The 19,161-nt window shown below is 34.7% G+C and overlaps 2 protein-coding genes across 6 annotated transcripts; both read right to left on the bottom strand.

Moving 5' to 3' along the window:
• Positions 1–948: 948 nt before the first annotated feature.
• On the bottom strand, positions 949–5,099 carry LOC118043306 (uncharacterized). 2 transcript variants are annotated; one of them, XM_073412135.1, is made up of 6 exons: positions 4,607–5,099; positions 3,251–3,409; positions 3,040–3,160; positions 2,839–2,920; positions 1,495–1,648; positions 949–1,396 (listed from the first exon to the last, which is right to left on the bottom strand). In XM_073412135.1, the coding sequence occupies exons 1-6, from the start codon at positions 4,871–4,873 to the stop codon at positions 1,265–1,267; spliced, it is 915 nt and encodes a 304-aa protein (XP_073268236.1). In that variant the 5' UTR covers positions 4,874–5,099; the 3' UTR covers positions 949–1,264. The 2 variants fall into 2 exon arrangements, with proteins under 2 accessions (XP_073268236.1, XP_034907140.1); XM_035051249.2 differs by having other exon boundaries at positions 3,251–3,379; positions 4,607–5,093.
• Positions 5,100–9,335: 4,236 nt separating this feature from the next.
• LOC118043342 (serine/threonine-protein kinase ppk15) lies at positions 9,336–14,393 on the bottom strand. 4 transcript variants are annotated; one of them, XM_035051306.2, is made up of 7 exons: positions 13,746–14,393; positions 11,798–12,641; positions 11,107–11,386; positions 10,823–10,930; positions 10,410–10,688; positions 10,130–10,273; positions 9,336–9,834 (listed from the first exon to the last, which is right to left on the bottom strand). In XM_035051306.2, exons 1-7 carry the CDS (start codon positions 14,071–14,073, stop codon positions 9,661–9,663), a joined length of 2,157 nt encoding a protein of 718 aa, XP_034907197.1. In that variant the 5' UTR covers positions 14,074–14,393; the 3' UTR covers positions 9,336–9,660. The 4 variants fall into 4 exon arrangements, with proteins under 4 accessions (XP_034907197.1, XP_034907199.1, XP_034907198.1 ...); XM_035051308.2 differs by having other exon boundaries at positions 13,764–14,393; XM_035051307.2 differs by having other exon boundaries at positions 13,749–14,392.
• Between the last annotated feature and the right edge of the window lie 4,768 nt (positions 14,394–19,161).

The raw sequence follows: 19,161 nt of genomic DNA, 5'->3' as shown, positions 1-19,161 counted from the left end.
ACAATTTTTCAGCAAGTATACTATGGCCTTGAAAGAAACACGTTGTCTGTTACAGAACAGAGAATATTCAATCAAAAAATATATACGTGTGGGAAAGAAGAGGGGGGAAAGATGGTCACACCCTTGAGATTGAAAAGTGGCTGCTTTCTGTCACCGTATATATGTACACGTAGGAGTTCTAGGTTGTCTTTGCTACTCCGTATATAAACTTTAGGAACATGCAAGCCTGTGAAAGGGGTCAAGTTCCTAACATCATGTCGGAGTGCTACTCCATATATAAACTTTAGGAACATGCAAACCCTAATCATCGACTTGGCAAAGCTACCGCCGCCCATGTGCCAATGCAGGGTTTTACTTGTATGCTGTGTTATTACACTGCCGGACAATTTCTAGTGGCACACAATATCTCACTCAATCAAACCTGGCGAAGGGGAAAGGGCACAAGTTCGTACTGGAAGGCCATTAAAGAACTGTAGTAATAGTCTGGGACTGCTGGAGTACTACGACGCAAAGTTTAGGCAAGAAATTCTTCTACCAAACTGGCCCCGAAAAAAACCCCACAGCTGGGAGGCAACTACACAAACAAGGCCACAAGGTGCCAAAGAAGGAGCTGGAGGGGATAACCACGCTTCTTGACAATCTGAGACTAGGAAAGGGTTGGTCCTCAGCAAGTAGGATAAGGTTAGGAAAATGGGAGCATCTCGACGAAAGCTAAAAAAGAGGGCTACAATATAGCATCATCAACATAATTAGTTTGGTCAGTGCAGTTAATGTGTAGACATCAAACAGGACCGGTCTTTGACTCTTTTGACTTTTTTATTCAAGATATGTTCAGCAATTTAATTTCTTCAAAGCTCATGTTAACTATCCTCGTAGTATTAACAAGTGAAATGGAACGTTCAAGCAGTAAATACTCCTTAAGAAAGCAGCTGCACTGCCACAGACTAATGAGGAGCTACAAACCTTGATTAATGAGGTGCAGATTTACAAATGTCTGAAAGATGCATAAACAAATCATGCAGACTGCAAGGTGCGGACATATAAAAAAAGTTACAACAAGAATCAGAATGTAATGTTGTACCTATTTGACCACTAAAAGCAGCAGATAAATCCCATTCCTGAAGCTGTGTTACTTCAGCTTCCATCAATGCATTGATGCTATACAAAAAGCCATCGCTCCTACAATGAGATGCTGCCTTTGAATGAAATAACTGTGGATAGTACAAAGGAGGGCTGCTTTCATTGCAGATGATCTTTTATCCAGCTACGTCCAACCAGAAGCAGGGATTCCCTGCTTTTGAAACCATTCAGGCATGTGGAATCTTTCATAGAGTACAGGTCTCACATCTTTCTGCTGAGAGAGGTGCTTGAGGAGTGGAAGAAGTACATCCAGAAGCTGAACAGCCCATAAAAATGGATATAGAGGGGGAAAGTAAATGAACAAACAAGATTGGGGGATAACAGCGAATTTTAAGTAATTTTAGACCTTTCTACCTGTGTATCATGCGGTTGTCCTGCAGAAAATGGAACGCATGGAATTCCATTTAGTGGTTGCAACAAGAAACTGAATGGATTGTTGTCAACAATAACAATCCGGCATGGATCCTTTGATATGCAGGAGAGATCTTTCACATGCTCCCGATACTCCCTGTATAGTGTTCATATACAGCATGAGTAGTTTGACAAACTAAATAAGTAATCTTAAGCCTCGGAATCCAAGAGAAGTGTATTCCTTCATTTAGAACTAAATCAACTATACAGAGCATCTGCATTTGATTAAGTTAATCACCCAAAACATCATATTATTTCATTATCAGGAATTCACATGTTAATCATCAAAACTTTCACACCCACTCAAAACTAGAAAGATGGGTTCAAACCACTAAAAGTGTGGCATAAAGCACTTGTGAAGAATTGGAACATATTATTGAAACCAAGCAAATCCATTACAATTAATAAAGAAATAAGATCATTAAATGATGCTTAAAGAAAGACAAAGTAGCCAGACATCACAATTCAAGAAAAAAAAGATGGTAAATATGAAGTCACTAACTAGAATACCGAGACACCATTACACTGGAAATTAGTTGAAGCATACATCATCTGGTTTGAGTAAAAAAAAAAAAAAAGTGAATTCAAGATCCAACCAACCAAAAGCCCCAGAATTAGTCAGGATTGGCAGGATGTGTCCTTGGAAGCAAAGCATGAAATTAATTTCCACAAAATAATTAAAACCTTATTTATTTTGAAAGCAGATAAAATTTCTAACATGGTATTTATAACAATTTTATCTTATTTGAGGTATATTAGATTTATCTTGTAAGAACTTAAAAGAAATTTTCAAGAATTTACTTTACCATTAACCACTGACAGATACTACAGATGATTACGTAAATCATCTACTTAACATGTAACCATGGTAACTTGAGTTGACATGCAAAAGGTAAATTTTGCATGATCATAACAAGATGTATAGAGAAACTCTAATATATACAACTGGCAGCAAAAAAAAAATGTTCCTAAAGACTAAAAGTTTTAGCCGTTTCCAATAAAATCACTCCAGAAAAAAGTAATAGTCATAACTCATATCCAATTCAAAAACAGATGTGTGCATACTTCACTGTAGATACTGTTAACTGGTGTATACTTGTATATTCAGCAAACTAGAAGGACAAGAACACAGGTTCAACTTGTCCTTGTGAGAGGCCTTTTCATCTAAAGAAGTAAATACCCTAAATTTTGAACAACTGGTATGCTGTCAGCAGTTACAAATTCAAGAAAGAAAGGAATTAAGGTGGGAAAAACCAGAAAAATATGAACACAACAACTTGTGCTTACGTGCTAGATGTTGAAGGCCGATAAAGACGCAGACTAAATCGATTTTCTGTATCTATTCTGTCAACAAGTGGTCTGGCATAACCTGCAAACATTCAGAAGTTTTATATCAAACCTACTAAGAGATTATCAATAAAGAGGGAAGAGATAATAGCCAATACAAAGACTTTAAAAGCCAAATGAACAGTGAAGTAATGATCAAACCTTCAAGTCCAGCGGTAAATAGCACAAGCTCTGCAAATTCACTGAGTTGTTTTAGGAATTCATCTAACCCAGGACGCTCAAAGACCGTGACATAACTGATCTTAGGTTTCCCTTCGCATTCCTTCAAATCCCAACATACTCAAGTCAAAATAGTATATCTTATATAGATATTGCACAACAATTTTACTTAAAATGATTTTCAAATAAGAACCTTGTCTGAAGATACGCAATCCAGCTCAAACCACTTCAACCCAGCTTCTGTTGCTTGATTGCGCAGAGCAGCTGGCAAACTAGATGTCTCATAAGCACATACTAAAGTTTCATCCAAGTCAAGAACCACCTGCAGTAAATATCTGGGTATTTTAAAATTCTAACACAGTTTCATAAAAGTTTTGGGAAAGTAACACATGTTAGAAAATAGCATAGTTTGAACACAACCGTTGTTGAGAAGAGAGAAGAGCAAATGAACACAATTGTCATTGAGAACAACGGTTGTTCTAAAAACCACGTCCCTCTCAATTCATTAACCACAATTGTTATTAAGAATAATGGTTGTTACTGAGAATAACATCATTTTAACTTTTAGCAAACAATGCTATTTTTCAAAAAAAATCCTAAATATTTTGGAGTCAGTGTCATCTTGAGTAATTATTTTTAAAGAAGCAGAAGAAAGAGAAAAACCCTGCTAACACCTTTCCCAAAATGACTTCACAGATTAGAAAGTTAAATACCTAAGACCAGCAACACACATCAATGCATTGCCCTCGGAATTCTAAACCCTCTCGGCACATTAGCACATGAAAAATCAATAGTAAGATTTCACAGCAGTGCTGTATTTATTCCATAGACTTTAATTGCCTAACTCACATTCCAAGTGACAAATTTAAACAGATATCAAAGCCTATAAACCCAGAAAAGGGTAGTGCTGTTAGAACTTCGAATGTTGAAGATTTAAAGGGAGGTGTAAAAAGAAGAAAAACATAAATAAATATAACAAACGTAACCCACGCATGATATACAAATACAAGAAGGTAAACGTAAACACTTATGAACACGAAACCATATCAAACACAACGGGAAAACTGAGCAAGATGCTAATAATCATCTCGTCAAATGGAACAGAAGACGCGAAAATAATCTAAAGCATCTATATACGCACACTTCACTGTATCACATAAAAATTAAACAAAGTTTCTAGATTTAGCTCATAAACATAATTTCTCAAATAGTTAAATCTACACCAACATGCAACACTGTTCTAAATAGTAGTAACAGGTCATAAAGCTAAAACTAGAATTTCCAAATCTATTACTGTCACCTAATTCGAGTAACTAACCAACACCTTAATTTAGCCTCAACTCTCCATGCCTATCTAAATCATAAAATAGAACCTAGCTAACCAAAAAAACTAACAAACTCGTCAAAAAATAACTCCGTTTTTTTTTTTGGCATAAATCAGAATAGACAGCCACTTTTAAAAGCAAATATCGCAAAAATAACAGCGGTAAAAAGATAATAATAAAATAACATTAGAATCATGAACCAATGGGATTCAATATCATGATACCTTGAGTTTCTGGATAGGTTCGTTTGCGGAAACGGCGTCGGTGCCAGCGGAGATCTCGACGGTAGCAGGAGGAGGATCGGTGGTATCAGGCAACTCGACGAGAGGCAAAGGTTTGAAAGGGTGAGAAGAAGAGAGAGTTTGGGGTCCAATGGCTCTAAGGATCTGTAGAAAGATATGGAAGAAGAAAGCTAGCCAGTCCCATAGTGTCCTCCATAATTGTATTGAACGCGGTGAGTAAACCACCTCGGGCTGAGTCAACTCAGCCATTGATGATCAGTAGCTCGTTCGATTTTGCAAGTAATTTAAAATCTGTTTTTCTTGGTGGAGGTAATAGTCTAAGCTGTTAAGAGAGCCAATCGATTTTATTTCCTCGCTGTGTGTGTTTGTTTTATTCTATTATTCTATAATTCCGTGCTTTTATTATGGTGATGGTGATGAGGAGAGATGATGTGGGTGTGGTGGTCGGAGGTGAGTTGAGTGATTATTCTTAGATTTGATCAAAGTCAAGAGAAGGACGTGAATCAAATCTCACGCGCTTTTTGTTATGGGTGGGAAAGCTGGGTTTATTGATGCTTGCCTGGCCAGACCCTTAACCCTAATCAGGAACAATTATGTTGTTTTATAAAAACATTTTAAAAAAAGGTTAAATTGTAATTTGATTAGTACGATGAAGTCACGAGTTTACTTAATGAATTGGTAAAATTAAATTAGATTAATTTTAAATTATTTTTTAAAAAATATTTAATTTAAATTAAAATTTAATTGATTAGATTTTGAATAGATTTGTCATTAGTTTAATAATAATTTAATTTGAAATTTATTCGTTTGACAGAAGATATGAAATAATTGTAAGATTATGAGTTTTGATTCCTCATGTATAATCTGTAATCCGGCGTGAAGCGGGACATGAATTCAGAGAATTTTTTCCTCTCCCCTCTAAATAATTTGTGTGTTGTTTGACAAGTCCTGGATTTTATCATCCAAACTAAAAAGCTTAAAAAATCTAGATTTTATTGAAATAAAAATAATTAATGAATAAAAGAGCGATGCTTGATGATGATGAGTAGTGACTATCTCCAAATTTCATATGAGAGGAGAGAAAAGTTCGTGGAGAATTTTAATTAATCACTCACAGTTAAGTTAAGAAATTAACAATCACAATAAAATATAACCAAAACTATATGATGGATTTTTCTCTAATAAGTTATATAATGAATTTTGATTATGCGTGTTTCGTATATAATAGTAAATTTTGTTATTGAAAATATGTTTTTTTTAGAAGAAAAAAAAAACATAGTTCTTCTCTTAACTCATGTAAAACAGTGTAGTTAGATTTCTTTTAATATAACAAGATATCCATGATTCATTACTAAAAAAAGAAGTTTATGAATGTGTCTATAAAATTATATATGTACTAGAAAGAAAAAAAAAATATTTTACTGAAGCAATGATATGATTGTAAATTTTTCAATTTTTTTTATTGTAATGGTAGTAAATTTGTAATTTTTAGGGTTTTTTTTTATATATATTTTTATCTATATACTTAATATTTTATTATTTTACACTTGATCTATTTATCGTTATTTTTTTTTATCTTAATTTTTTTTTGATATAATTTTTTAGTCTTTCCTTTTCTTTTCTTTTATATATTTTTTTAAAATATTATGTTTATTTTATACACTTTAAACATTTATCACGCCACACTTCACTTGTCACTTATCGATACCATTCCTTTTGTTATTATCTTTAATAAACACATTTGAAATGCTTTAAACAAGAGCCAATCCATGAGAATGCTTTATACCAAACACTTTGAACTCTTTATTGCATGTGATTGAATTCCTCTTTTTCGTCATTCTCCTTGGTCCTGGCTCTATTCATGAAGTATCTCTCCCTTTAATATATTCTAGATTGCATATCGCATGCCTTGCATTAAAACTATAATTACAAAACAAAAACAATAACTTTCAAAAGATCCTGATTTTATGTGGAATTCTATCAATTATGAAAAAATAACATTCTTTTATGTATGGTATTGTATGTCTAAACAACGTAAATCTTACCGTGCTAACTATTAACCAAAACGCTCCTTAAACGATTGGATTGAAGTAAATAAGAGCAATTAAAAGATAAAAATTAAACAAAATGTAAAATTATTATTTCTCCTCGGTCTAAGACATATCTGCAAGGCCCAAAAAAAAAACATTAAAAAGAAAAGCAACACCCAGGAAGCGAGGGAGCCAAACTTGGCTTACATGAGAAAAGTAGAAACAGAAGTAAGGATCAGCCTACTGCTAGTGGTTTTCTGGAAGAAAAGGATGCCTATGCTCTGATTTTGGGTTGTTTAATTCGTGGCAGAAACAAAAAAGCAATAATGAGGTACAAGATTCCAACTTGATATAACCTATGATAGTGTGCTAGTTAAAAAATAAATAAAATATTTTTATTTTTTAAATTTATTTTTAATATCATTATATCAAAATAATATAAAAAAAATAAAAATTAAATTTGTTTAAAAACATTTTTGAAACAATAAAAATAAAGAGGCTGGTTCCACGAAAAACACAAGCAAGCATCAGACGTCTACGTGGAATGGATACGTGTACGATGGGATATGTAAACGTGGAAGGTGATGGGTTTGCACGCGTGGGCAGAGAGCGTGTAATATATAATAGAGGAGAGAGAATGGAGAAAGTGAGAGAGAAGGGGGAGGGAGGTTTCCTTTTATTGATTACTGAACAGGACAGAAGCAGCCAATGCCAAAGAGAAAGGGACAATATTTGGCTCCTTTTCTTTTCTTTAATACCTTTGTCCTTCACTTCTGTGCTCATTATTACTTACCACTCCTGCTACTTGTAAAGCGATCATGTCCTGAAATTAGGCCCAGGTGATCTCGTGAACTTCACCACTACCCAGAACCAACTACAACCCGTATTTCTTTTTTAAAAGTAATGCTTGAATTTGTATTTTAAAAGTATTTTTTTAGGTATTTTAATATATTTTAAAATAAAAATTATTTAAAAAAACAATAACAATCAAATATAAATACATTAGTTTTATCAGATGGGTTGCGGTAGCTCAATGCTGACGGTGGCAAGTTATCATGTGTGTTCCGATGGATGGTAGCTATAGCATTAAATTTTAATGATTTCTTACATATACCCTTTGGACACATTTCAAAACAATATAGTATGCAAAATTTATAGATTTAGTTACAAACTAGTTTTTTTTTTTTTTTTTTGCCGCGGGCAATGTTTGGCGACGAGTTTTCTTTAACTTTTTAGACATTTGTATGCTGAAAAATCATGCAGCATGCACAGATATAAGGTTAATATGTATGACCAACATTATCTCTCAATAGAAGCTGCAACTTAAGCGTAAAAACACGTACCAAACGGGAATGTGCTTCACTGTGAGCTGTAAAAAAAAAAATTAACAGTAAAAAAATTCCAATTGAAAAATTCTTTAGTGTTTTATTAAACTTCATCAATTCATCAAATGAGTCAACTTTAAAAGCTGGTGATTTAACGACTTAATGAACTGTCCTGGACTTTGTGACTGCTGGTTAAAGCTGTAATCCAGATTATAAATTTTACTGAGTTTAATAAATTTATTTTTTTAAAAAATATTTTTTATTTAATTATATAATAAAAATAACTTTAATAAAATTCAATATTAATTTCCATATTAGGATATTTGCTTAGAAGACCGCAGTAGCTCATAAAAAGCAAATGAAAACCATCCATCAAAACTAATTTTAAATCAACCTAAGTTTAACCCTGCCTAGCATGCAATATGGGTCATTCACTCAGTCGGACTTATTGTTTATAAACACATAACCCAACTGAGTCGAAGTCCCACCCCGTCACATGAATCCTCTATTCATTCCAAGCAATCTTTGTCGTAAACACATAAACTCCAGTTCTTTTAGAGGGTGCATAATTGATGTAGAAGAATATTCGATCAATTATGAAATGATTTATTTTTAATATGCAAAATCTGGTCGTTTATTTGATTTTAGGATTTTTTCGTGAAAAAAAAATGATAATTTTATTGGGGCCATTTGTTTCTTCTCTTTTTTATTTTTTTTCCTTTCATATTTGCTTCTCCGTTAGTTCTTGATTTTTTTTTCTATTAAAAAGGTTTGCCATGCTTATGCTGGTAAAAAAATGATTATCCAATAAAAATTAATAGTTTAATTAAGAATTCAGTTGATGGATATCTACATTGACTGAGACTATTACAATAAGGAGAAAAAAGAGAAAAAGAAGAAAAAGAAAAGCAAAAGAAAATCTAGATAGCCACGTTTATCAATTTTCTACATGTTCTTCCAGGAAAGTTCTCCTTTCTCTACGGCTTCAACTCCAAATAGCCGCCTTATCAGATTTGGACTAGCAAGCGATCAGCTCTAGGTTTTTCCTAGTTTTCTCTAGGAAGACACGTTCATCACATGCCATTTCTATATAGATACCCGAACGGGGAGGAAACAAAAACACAATTGGATTCTTGTTTATAATTTTGATGCTGCTCGTGACTAGTTATGAGTCCACAAGCAGCCCATTTTTATGTTTTGAGCGCAGCCCACTTGTTAATTCAGTGAAAAGTGCTTTCACAAGAATATTTTTTAGATTTTTTTTTAAAATTAATATTAACACAAGAGCAGCTAAAATTACATAGATTTGATGTTTTTATTGAACCACAGAAACAAAAACTACTGCTGGGCAGGGTATAAAAACGCATTTGCATTGAAAAGACGTAGATTTATGTGGCCTTTTGAGAGCACTGCACGCTCATTGACAGCTCTGGAGGAACATTCCCAATCAAATGATACTTACAAGCCCAACCAAGTGAAGGAAGAAAAGAGAATGATGCAAGAAAACTTCCTATACAAAATAAATACGCGTTCAGCAAGCTAGAGTGGGGTATATAATATATATGCAGCACAGCATGTCTGATGTGGTTGCATGCACTGAAAACCAAAACTGATACTGGAAGGATGCATTCCAGAAACAAGAGACATAAACATGGTCAAGAGTGTTGACTCGTCCAGAACTTCAGTAAGAATGTGAAAGCCATGGATGCTCTAGTGCCTCCTTCGCAGTTAGTCGCCTCAGGGGATTGAGCTCAAGCAAGTTTCTCATGAAATCAATGAATCCAACATCAGAAATCTGGAGATGATGCTCCAGTGAGGACTCCTCAGGAATAAGGTACTCTATTTGATTTGTCTCCTGGACATGGAAAGCGAGGTACGAGTCAGAATTATGATTGGCAATATATTTCATCGTCCTTGAAGACAATTGAACTCAACTAGCATATTTAATCACGTCGTTTTTACATCTTGCTCTCATGTGGGTAATGTGCTGCCTGACCTTGTTAAACACTCAAAGCATAGATAATGAAGTGACACAATTCCTTGGCCCTTTCTCAAGAAAAAGCACAAAATAAAAACCTAAGTTGATCTGTGCTGTAATTGCTGTCTGCAAGTCCACATCTATCTTTTGAACAGAAAGAAATATGACAAACCTCATTTGAATAATACAGATCGTATTCTTCTGTAAAGTACTTGTGTGTTTCCTGTCCCATCACCAACATCTCTGAATGAATAGGACCCAGCATACCAATCATGCGTGCGAGGATCATTACAACGGCATTATTTGGAAAGAGCACCTGACAACCCAGAGCAAACAATATAGGTTACCAGAAAAAATAATCACTGAATGCTCAAGTCAACCCAGGGCGGGTATAACTAGCAGCAATATCCACTTTAATTTTATTGAATGAAGCAAAGCAAAGCCTGACATACTTCCCCAGAGCACAGCTCAGCCAAGATGCAGCCAAGAGACCATAAGTCAATCTTCTGGTCATAGGGGAGACCTAGAATGACTTCAGGGGCTCTATAGGAACGAGATTGAACATATAGGCACAAGTTGTCTGACTTAAAGCAACTGCTTCCAAGATCAATAACCTTTATCTCACATCTCCTATAACTCTTTATAAGAATGTTCTCAGGCTTTAAATCACAGTGAATAATTCCCAGGTGATGCAAGTATTCCAGTGCCTCCAAACATTGACGGGTTATAACCTGCGAGACAAACAAACAACAGCCCACCGTTATACACGTTTCTAAACCAACAGCCGTGGGCATGATAAAAGAATGAGGTCACACCAAAGAATCAGAAGGAATGCTAATATGAATTAAGGCTTAACCTAACTAACCTGCAATCTGCTCAGAGTGAAATAAGCTTTTCCACCTGATTCTTGACTAAATTTCTGAAATTCATACAAGTTCGCCTTAAGGAGTTCACAAACGATAAAGAGATGCTCCTGTGAAGGTTCATTAATTAGAAAATGTTAGTAGGTGTTCAAGAATTTGACCAGTAAGAGGATGGCAGAAAATTCTTTTAACAGGCACAGAATAGCATCTATACAAGGAGAGTGATTAATGAAACTGTGCCAATTTTTCAGAGAAAAATTTAACTACTCATATTTTCTATACATACTTGGTGATAGAAGTAGTCATAAAGGCGCAAAATGTGACGTTCATCCGCCGGATCATGCTTGTTGACTATCTTCAGAAGTTTAATTTCATCTAGACTCTGATCGAAAAAATCTTTGTCATTTTTAATAATCTTCAGGCAAACATCTATTCCTGTGTGAAGATCATGCGCCTGAATGACCTTACTGAAAGCAGCTGAACCTAGGTATTCCGTGACATAATATCTGCCTGCAATGACAGTATTTAGCACAATGGGCAGATCCTTGTTTTCCTCAAATCCAGTCCTGTAGATGGCATACCAAACAAAAATGAGTGCAGAGTTCTAGCAATTTAACCTGCATTGCACAAGCATCAAATCTCTGTAAAAAAAAAAAGTACTAACAGCAGAATTTATTCCATCACTACAAGATCTACAGTAATAGGAGGGAAAATTCTCTATGGAGGCAAGTCTGTACCTTCTGATTAAGAATGGGTGGATAAGTTGCTAGCATCGAGAAAAAGGTCAGTATTATCTTAAGTTACATCGATTCCTAGTGATTTAAAACCAGCTGCCAAGGCAGACACAAAAAGTTGAGCTAACTTGCCTATTTCATGGGAACACCAACCCAATTTTAAGACTCTCTCACTTGCCATGCATGCCAAAATTTGAAGCACAAAGCAAGACAAAGTTTAATTAATCTACTGTCTTCAAGAACCTGTTTTTCCTGTGTATAACTCGCAGATTGAATACTTCATATTCATCCTCCTGGTTATAGTACATCGAAAGTTCGGCAGCATTAACATCTTCTCCACCTATAGCAGCCTCAAGCTCGTGGGCTTCTCCATTTACTTCCCCACCATCTCCGACTTCAAAGTCATCAATTACATTTTCTCTGATGTCCGAGGTACTCTTAAACCCTTCAATCCAGTCACTGTTGAGACCTTTTTTACAATAGTAATTAGCATTCTTGTTTCCCATATGCACATGGGCTATATCATAATCAGCAAGGCCTTCCCCACCTTTTAACTGAAAGTCACCTAAATCAGTTTCTTTAGAGCTCAAGTGGATACAGTCAACAGGATTCTTGCTGTAAGTCCCTCCTGTTTTTTCACAGCATTTGCAATTGGAGGCTGAACTACCATCCCCCTCAATGTCTCCTTCAAGCTGGTTTCCTCTATCAAAATGATAATAACTCATAGAGTGAGCCTTGTTTTTATTATTCACAGACGTGACATTCATAAGACACTGCTTATCCAAGTAACCAGCTGTTCCTTCAGTTTCACCTTCAGATTTATCATACAAACCCAGGTAGTTTTCAAACTGCTTCTCTGCCTCTGATGTCATGACAAACTTATCCTCACTCGGACAGCTAAAGTAGTCTGGCCCATTGAAGCAGGGAGTCATGAAGTGGCCTTCCTCTTTCTCATCATACCAACAAAAGTCATTTTGCAAATCAAAATCACGGTAATCACGTGCTGTGCCAAACTGAGACAGCCTATCAGATGAAGTTTTTGAATTAGCCTGAGATGCAGAATGAAGTCCATATGGATTTGAGAACTCTGCAGAAACAAAAAGGGGTCAAAATGCTTAATTGCCCTGCCAACTAAAATTGATATAGAACAGCAACCCAAGCTACAAGCACAAAGCACGAAAGAATAACCATGGCAGGATACCAGAAACGAAACAATATTGTTATAAAGAGTTTTGCAGATAGCTTTCATTCAGCATGCAGGCTTCGATAAAATGCTCACACCAACAGATTGCTACTTTATGCGGTATATTCTCGAACTTGATTCCCAGAGATTATTTGGCGTCAGGATCAGTGCTTTGACTAATATACTGATTTCCATATTCTGAAAATGAAGTGATGATGGACTATTAATGAGGTGAAACAGAGAACGAACTTGTAGAAATGATGAAGATGAGAGGTGAGTTAATCAGAACAATGGATTCGATATTTTTTCTGAAAACGAGTGCCTTCCTGGACAAATAATTCTTCCGAATTTGACAAGGAAAAAGAAATTACGGAGGGTGAAATAATAAGAAAAAAGCGGTTTTGTAATGGCTAATATAAGGTCAAGTCCCTTACTTCAAGTCATCATCAAATAGAAATTTTCAATAACGAACCATTTACTAGGAGGAATCTTGCAGGCTATTTTGGAGCTTCAATTGCAATGATACTCCAAGAAAAGAAAAGAAAAAACATATCAATTTGAAAAACTCCCACATTGCAGTAAACCATATGCCATCCATCAATCTACCAAAAATAAGATTTCAATCAAACAACATCGAGTGTCCCCTCTGGAACAACTGATGAAATCGGACCGATTCAGAAAGGATCAGCGTGACCATTTAGCAAAGACGACACGCACAAAAGAATAAATTCTTGATTCTAAATTCTTCACGATGTATGACAAGATAAAATAAAGATTATCTGCTTCGTCATAAGCAATATGATTGATCAACAAACTCAAGCAGAGCTTTTAAAAATCGTATTACCAACTTAACATAAACACGACTCAAGATTCTTATCTCTTGCGCATTTCTTCATCTTCTACAATCCCTTGATCAATCAAGAGATTTATAATTAAAGAAAAAACAACCAATCAAGAATTATACTTTAATCACAATCAACCAAAAAAACCTGATATAATATCAACGACTACCTGAAGAGTACACACCGCTGGCAGTAGTAGAGGACCCCAAGCTAACAAACTCATCGGCCGACGGAGACCCGGAACTCGGTTGCAACCTCTCGCCACCGCCGCCAAATCCTTCGACCAGCAATTGCCGCCCATTCGCCGGAATCCTCACGGGTGGCAAGACAAACAAGAACTTCTCAAAGTCAAAGGAACCCAATTCCGTGTTTCTCTCATTCATGTCCTCTTTAAGAGCCAACTCTGCGTCCTTTAACCCATTTTTGCGTAGAAAATCCAAAACTGCTTCCACGTCCGGGGCTGCTAGTCCTGTTTCTGTTTCTGGTCCCGCCATTAAAGAAAGTCAAAATATTTGAAGCAGAGAAGAAACTCGAGAGCAACGACAGAGTGGTGCTTGCATGTGAATTAAGTAAACTTGGAGGGTCAAAAGTGGAAAAACACATAACATGTTTTAAGCTTTGCATGCCTCTGACTGTTTTGCTGTAAGACTGAAGCCAGAGGGAGGTTGTCATGTCTTTGTATTACCAACTCTGGGAAGAGGGGGTTTTGTGGGGTCACTTGACACGTGGATAAATCAGGAGCATACAAGACTTAAGTGGATGGTTCTGATGGTTTTTTGGTCTCGGTAGTTTTTGGTAGACTGTCATTTTGCTCGTTTAAGGGGACCGTTTCCTCCTTTTTATCTTCGAGAAAGCGTGTGTTGATCTTCTTTTTTTCACTTTTTGGTAGTGTGGGGCAGTAAATATCTTTTCCACTGCAGGGTCTGATTTGGACGTCGATAGGATTTCTTGGTTTGATGAGACGTCTTAAGGGTTAATTAAGTCAGCCAGTGCTTCAAAAGTTTTACCTTGATACTTATTTTTGTGTTCGAGATCTTGCTCAGTACCGTTTTAAAAAATATATTTAGTTTTAAAAAATATTTAATTTTTATTTTTATTTAATATTTGTTTTTTATGTAAAAAAAAATAATAAAAATTATTTTCAAGCAAATATATATATTTTACTTCACAATACCAAACACTATATTTATAATTTATAATTTCAAACTAATTTCTTCATCCAAAAACTTAAATCAAGTTGACTTTCATTTCATAATATACTTGGTAGTATTATTTTGCTTATAGAAGTTTATTTAATTTGAACCGAAATCCCATAATCATCTAATTGGATAATTTCATTTGTTCCTCGCACTAGTAAACAGGCAAGGTAATATTTCTCTCCTTTTCCCCTCTCAATGGCATCTACACCAGCCCACGAATGATCCTTATCTGCCATTATTGTATTTCTACTCCGACTAGTAGAAAATAGAAATTCTGAAGAAGTAAGAAATAAAAAAAAATCTTAAGAAAGCTCTTTTACCTTGAGCCCAGGAAGATTCCCCGATTTTACTATCCTTAATTTGTCCTTTACTTATGAGAAAATTAAGGCACCTGCTTCCCTTTGGCTTTTGTCAGGAAAAAAGATGCGAAGGTTATACCAAACGAATAATTGATCACCTATTGTCACAAAAACATCATGATAATGCCCTAGTTTTTAATTTCGGTGGTTGCCTGCTTTTCAAAATCAACATCAGAGACTCTTTGTTATTTAAACTCTCTTTCTCCTCGAATTTAAAGTAGAATTATACTAGTGGTAAGGTTCAAGGCAGTGCTTTTTTGTTTTTTCTGAAAATTAGCTTAGTTTTTTAAAAAATTAGCTGAAAAAACCGTAATTTCCACCTGCGAGCTCTTAAAAAACCGGAGGTGCTCGCAGGTGGGAGCTGCTGTATTTAAATAAATTCCAAGTAAGAGCTGCTATTCTTTTTTTTCTTTTTTTTTTAAAAAGCATAACCAATTCCTAGTGTAAATATATCTTACTTTAAACACTATTTCTATCTGTTTTATTTCTCAGAACCTTTTTCTACGGATATTATTTAATCTCTCAACTTTCTAACAGGAAAAACACCCTACATTTTGATAGGTAAGAAGTCTTGCTATCTGATGAGGTCTGACTAATTAATCATTGGTTCAAGTCAGATGCTGGGGCTGGTGATTATTTTACTGGTATGGTCTTCTTTTCGCGGGGATCATCATGATAAGTAAAACACTACAACCCACACTTCACGTCATAATGCTGTTTCTTTATGAACTGTGTGACGCAAATGGCTTTTCTTTCACTTTCTAGCTTCTTTCCCATGTGACCATCGTTAAGATTGATTCAGCTGATGTTTTCCTCCCTCCTCTTCTTCCCCCTTTACTACCATTGTTGTCTTCTTACTGTTCTTTCCTCTCCTTTTCTATTGGATTCGAAATTTGAACCAACTGCCCGTTAGGCAATAGTAGTAGCAATTCACTGTTACCATTTATATTTACTCAGCTAACTGGAACATTCAGATACCAATCCGGACTTGGTGAAGTGGGGGCCGGCTATATGATTTTGATCTTGGAGGGACTATTTTGTAAAAATGTTTTTATTTTTTTGTAAGTACGTGGGTAATTTTGGATGTTTCTTAGAATCTGGGGATCATCCCTACATTCGTCCCTGGGAATACGTGTATGTATGCCAGTAATGTGGGAGATTTTACACCAATTTTCAAAGTTAGGCATGCAAAAAGGAGCATTCTGTGTTTCCGGAATCAACTCAAACATGAAAATGAATCGGCCAAGACTTGACAAATCCCGTGGGATCAGGCACTTAAAGGGTTGTGGTATAGCAACTCATCTCCGGTAGGAAAAGAAAAGAAAAGCAAAGGGTTAGCAGAACTATAATGGTTATTTATCAGGCATAACTCATACAATACACCGTGAAGATAGTGCTATATATGAACAAAATACACCGTGAAGATCAGCAGGTGTTTTCTTCTGTATGTCGAGAATGTACCCAGTATTTATGGTAGATAATATTAAACTTGTTTACGGGACTCGTCTTATATTCTTTCATCTCTAACCTTCCTTCCTCACTGGAGAACGTGAGAATTATGGCAAGGAAAAGACGGATTTCCAAGCTGAAATTCCTCTGATATATATAAGCTTGACGTCCCCCTTATTTTTCTCCTCCTCTTCGTACATTGACCTCATGAGATCCAAGAATGAAGAAGGGGTATAATTAAAGCGAGATCCGAAAACTACCGGCCACCGGACCCAAGTCACGGTAACCCACCACCTTCCTAGTAAGATACCTACGATCACCCAAAAGTCTTGTCAAGGGTGAATATTGTTGCATGTGATTTTCTAAAGTTGTGACTGTTTGCCACAAATAATACTCATTTGCATTTTTTGGAGCCACTCGATTGAATGTGCTAAAGTTGAAATTGCGCGTGTACGAAGAATGACACCCTCTCCTTCAATTCTTTTACACTATAGCTACTACTTTTTATCAGTTCTCGTATTTGAATCTGCTTCTTGAACGGCTATATATACTCATCGGATAAAACAATCGATGAGATGAATCTGGATTCATCTTGTAATATAATCGATGTCGTTGCTAGACTAACAAGCAACTAATCGATCAGATAATTATTAGATCAGTGTCCAAATGTTTTCAATTAACCTTGGGATTTTACCTCTTATAGCTTAACTCGAAATTTGAATTTAGATAATTAAAAAATTAACGTGTATTACCGAAAACTAATTGGAAATGCTGTTCACTTGAATCTTTTTCTTTTTTTCAATGGGTTTATTTATACTGATGAGTCATAGATTTAACAGGTTAATTTAATTTTTTTTTTTTTTTTAGTTGAATCACACCCTTCAATTTTATCCTTTAGGGTTTGGAATTAGATTTTTAGTTTTTTTTTTTTTGCTTTTTATAAAATTATTCCTGCCTCGTTAATTGGGTCATGAATTTGAAGAATTAACCAAGTTTTTCCTTTAATTTTAACCCTTTAACATTTAGTTAATTTGCTTTCTATAACATTATCACAGTTTCATTATTTAAGTCATTAGTTTAACAAGTTAACCCGAGTTAACTCATGTCGCTTTTTTTATTTTTTATTTAATTGATTTATTTTTCAATTTCATCCTTTAACTGGAGTAATTGAAAGTTAAGCTTCACAATTTGTTTTGATTTTTTAAATTGCAGGATTGATAGATTAACTAGGGTTAACTCAAGTTGTTTGTTTTTTGTTTTTTTTTTTCATTTAATTTTCTTTTTTAAATTTATCATTCAACATTGAATTAATTAGAAACTGAGTTTCACAATTTATTTCGATTTGTTTTTTATGGGATTATCTCAATTCCACAATCCAAGTCTTATATTTCATATGTTAACTTGGGATAACCTACTTCGATTCAATATGTTTTCATCTTAATATTTTTTTAAAGATGTTAACTTGAAATTTTTTTAATTAAATTATATTTTAAATTATTGTTTATATTATTTTTTGATCTATCAAGTTAACTAGGTTATATCAAATTAATTACACATAATTTAAATTTATTTTTTATTAAAAACCATGTTTGGAATATCTAAATATTCTTTATATTAAAAACATGTTTGGATATAGTTCTTATCTAGAATACCAGTGAACACCCCTTATTTTGGCTTGGCTCTTCTCAACGAGATTTTTTGAAACCAAAATATACGGTGAGTGACAGCGACTTGCTAGACAGGCTGTAAATTTCAATTCTAGACATCCCTCTCGTACTCGGTCCTTAGCTAATTTTTGGATCTTATATTTGTCATGTTTGTTATTGCGATTTAATTAAATCGTGTTTTTTAAGAGTTTTGAGAGTTTTCTTTTAAGCTTTAAATTGTGTTTTTTTCAGTATTTTTATATCATTTTAATGTATTTATATTAAATTTAAATTTAAAAAATAAAAATAATATTTTAATATATTTTAAAAAATATATCCGATATGCGTAATTAATTAGTTAAGTAGCTGAGATGGTTCCATGTGCATAATATTCCCCGCCCTCGATTTATGGCCCATCTAATAATGGATCAATATTGATGGCCCATCTAAAATGCGGGCAAGAGGGGAGCATTGCTAGAATTATGAGAATCAAAAGGCACTTTTACCCTGACGTGAACTATGAGATATGCTCCATGCAATCAAATCAGAAATGGTCCCAAATAAAATTAAAAGAAGAAAAAAAACAGGGCAGTAACTATCACTTTAAGACAGTGCAAACCCCAAAATCCGGCTTTTGTTTAAGTAGAAAGCAAGACTAACTTGATTGAATGACAGGACACTGTTGGACGTGGACGAGACCATTTGGTCTGGTTAAACGCCCTCTTTTCTGTATAATAGTATCCCCCACGAGAATCGGAATTGCATTTTTCTAGTTAAATATTGTTCACAGGTTATTAATGAGTTTCTGTGCTGGAAAAAAAGAATTAAAAAACGTTTGGCTCTTTGATGATTTTTTCTACTTTATTTCTTATAAAAATAAACTTATGCTTCTCGATCGAGTGAAATGATTTTTTTCCCACTAGTTACCG

This window comes from Populus alba, chromosome 10 (genome assembly GCF_005239225.2).
Source record: "Populus alba chromosome 10, ASM523922v2, whole genome shotgun sequence".
Taxonomy (NCBI): Eukaryota; Viridiplantae; Streptophyta; class Magnoliopsida; order Malpighiales; family Salicaceae; genus Populus; species Populus alba.
This window is presented reverse-complemented; position numbering and strand designations above follow the sequence as displayed.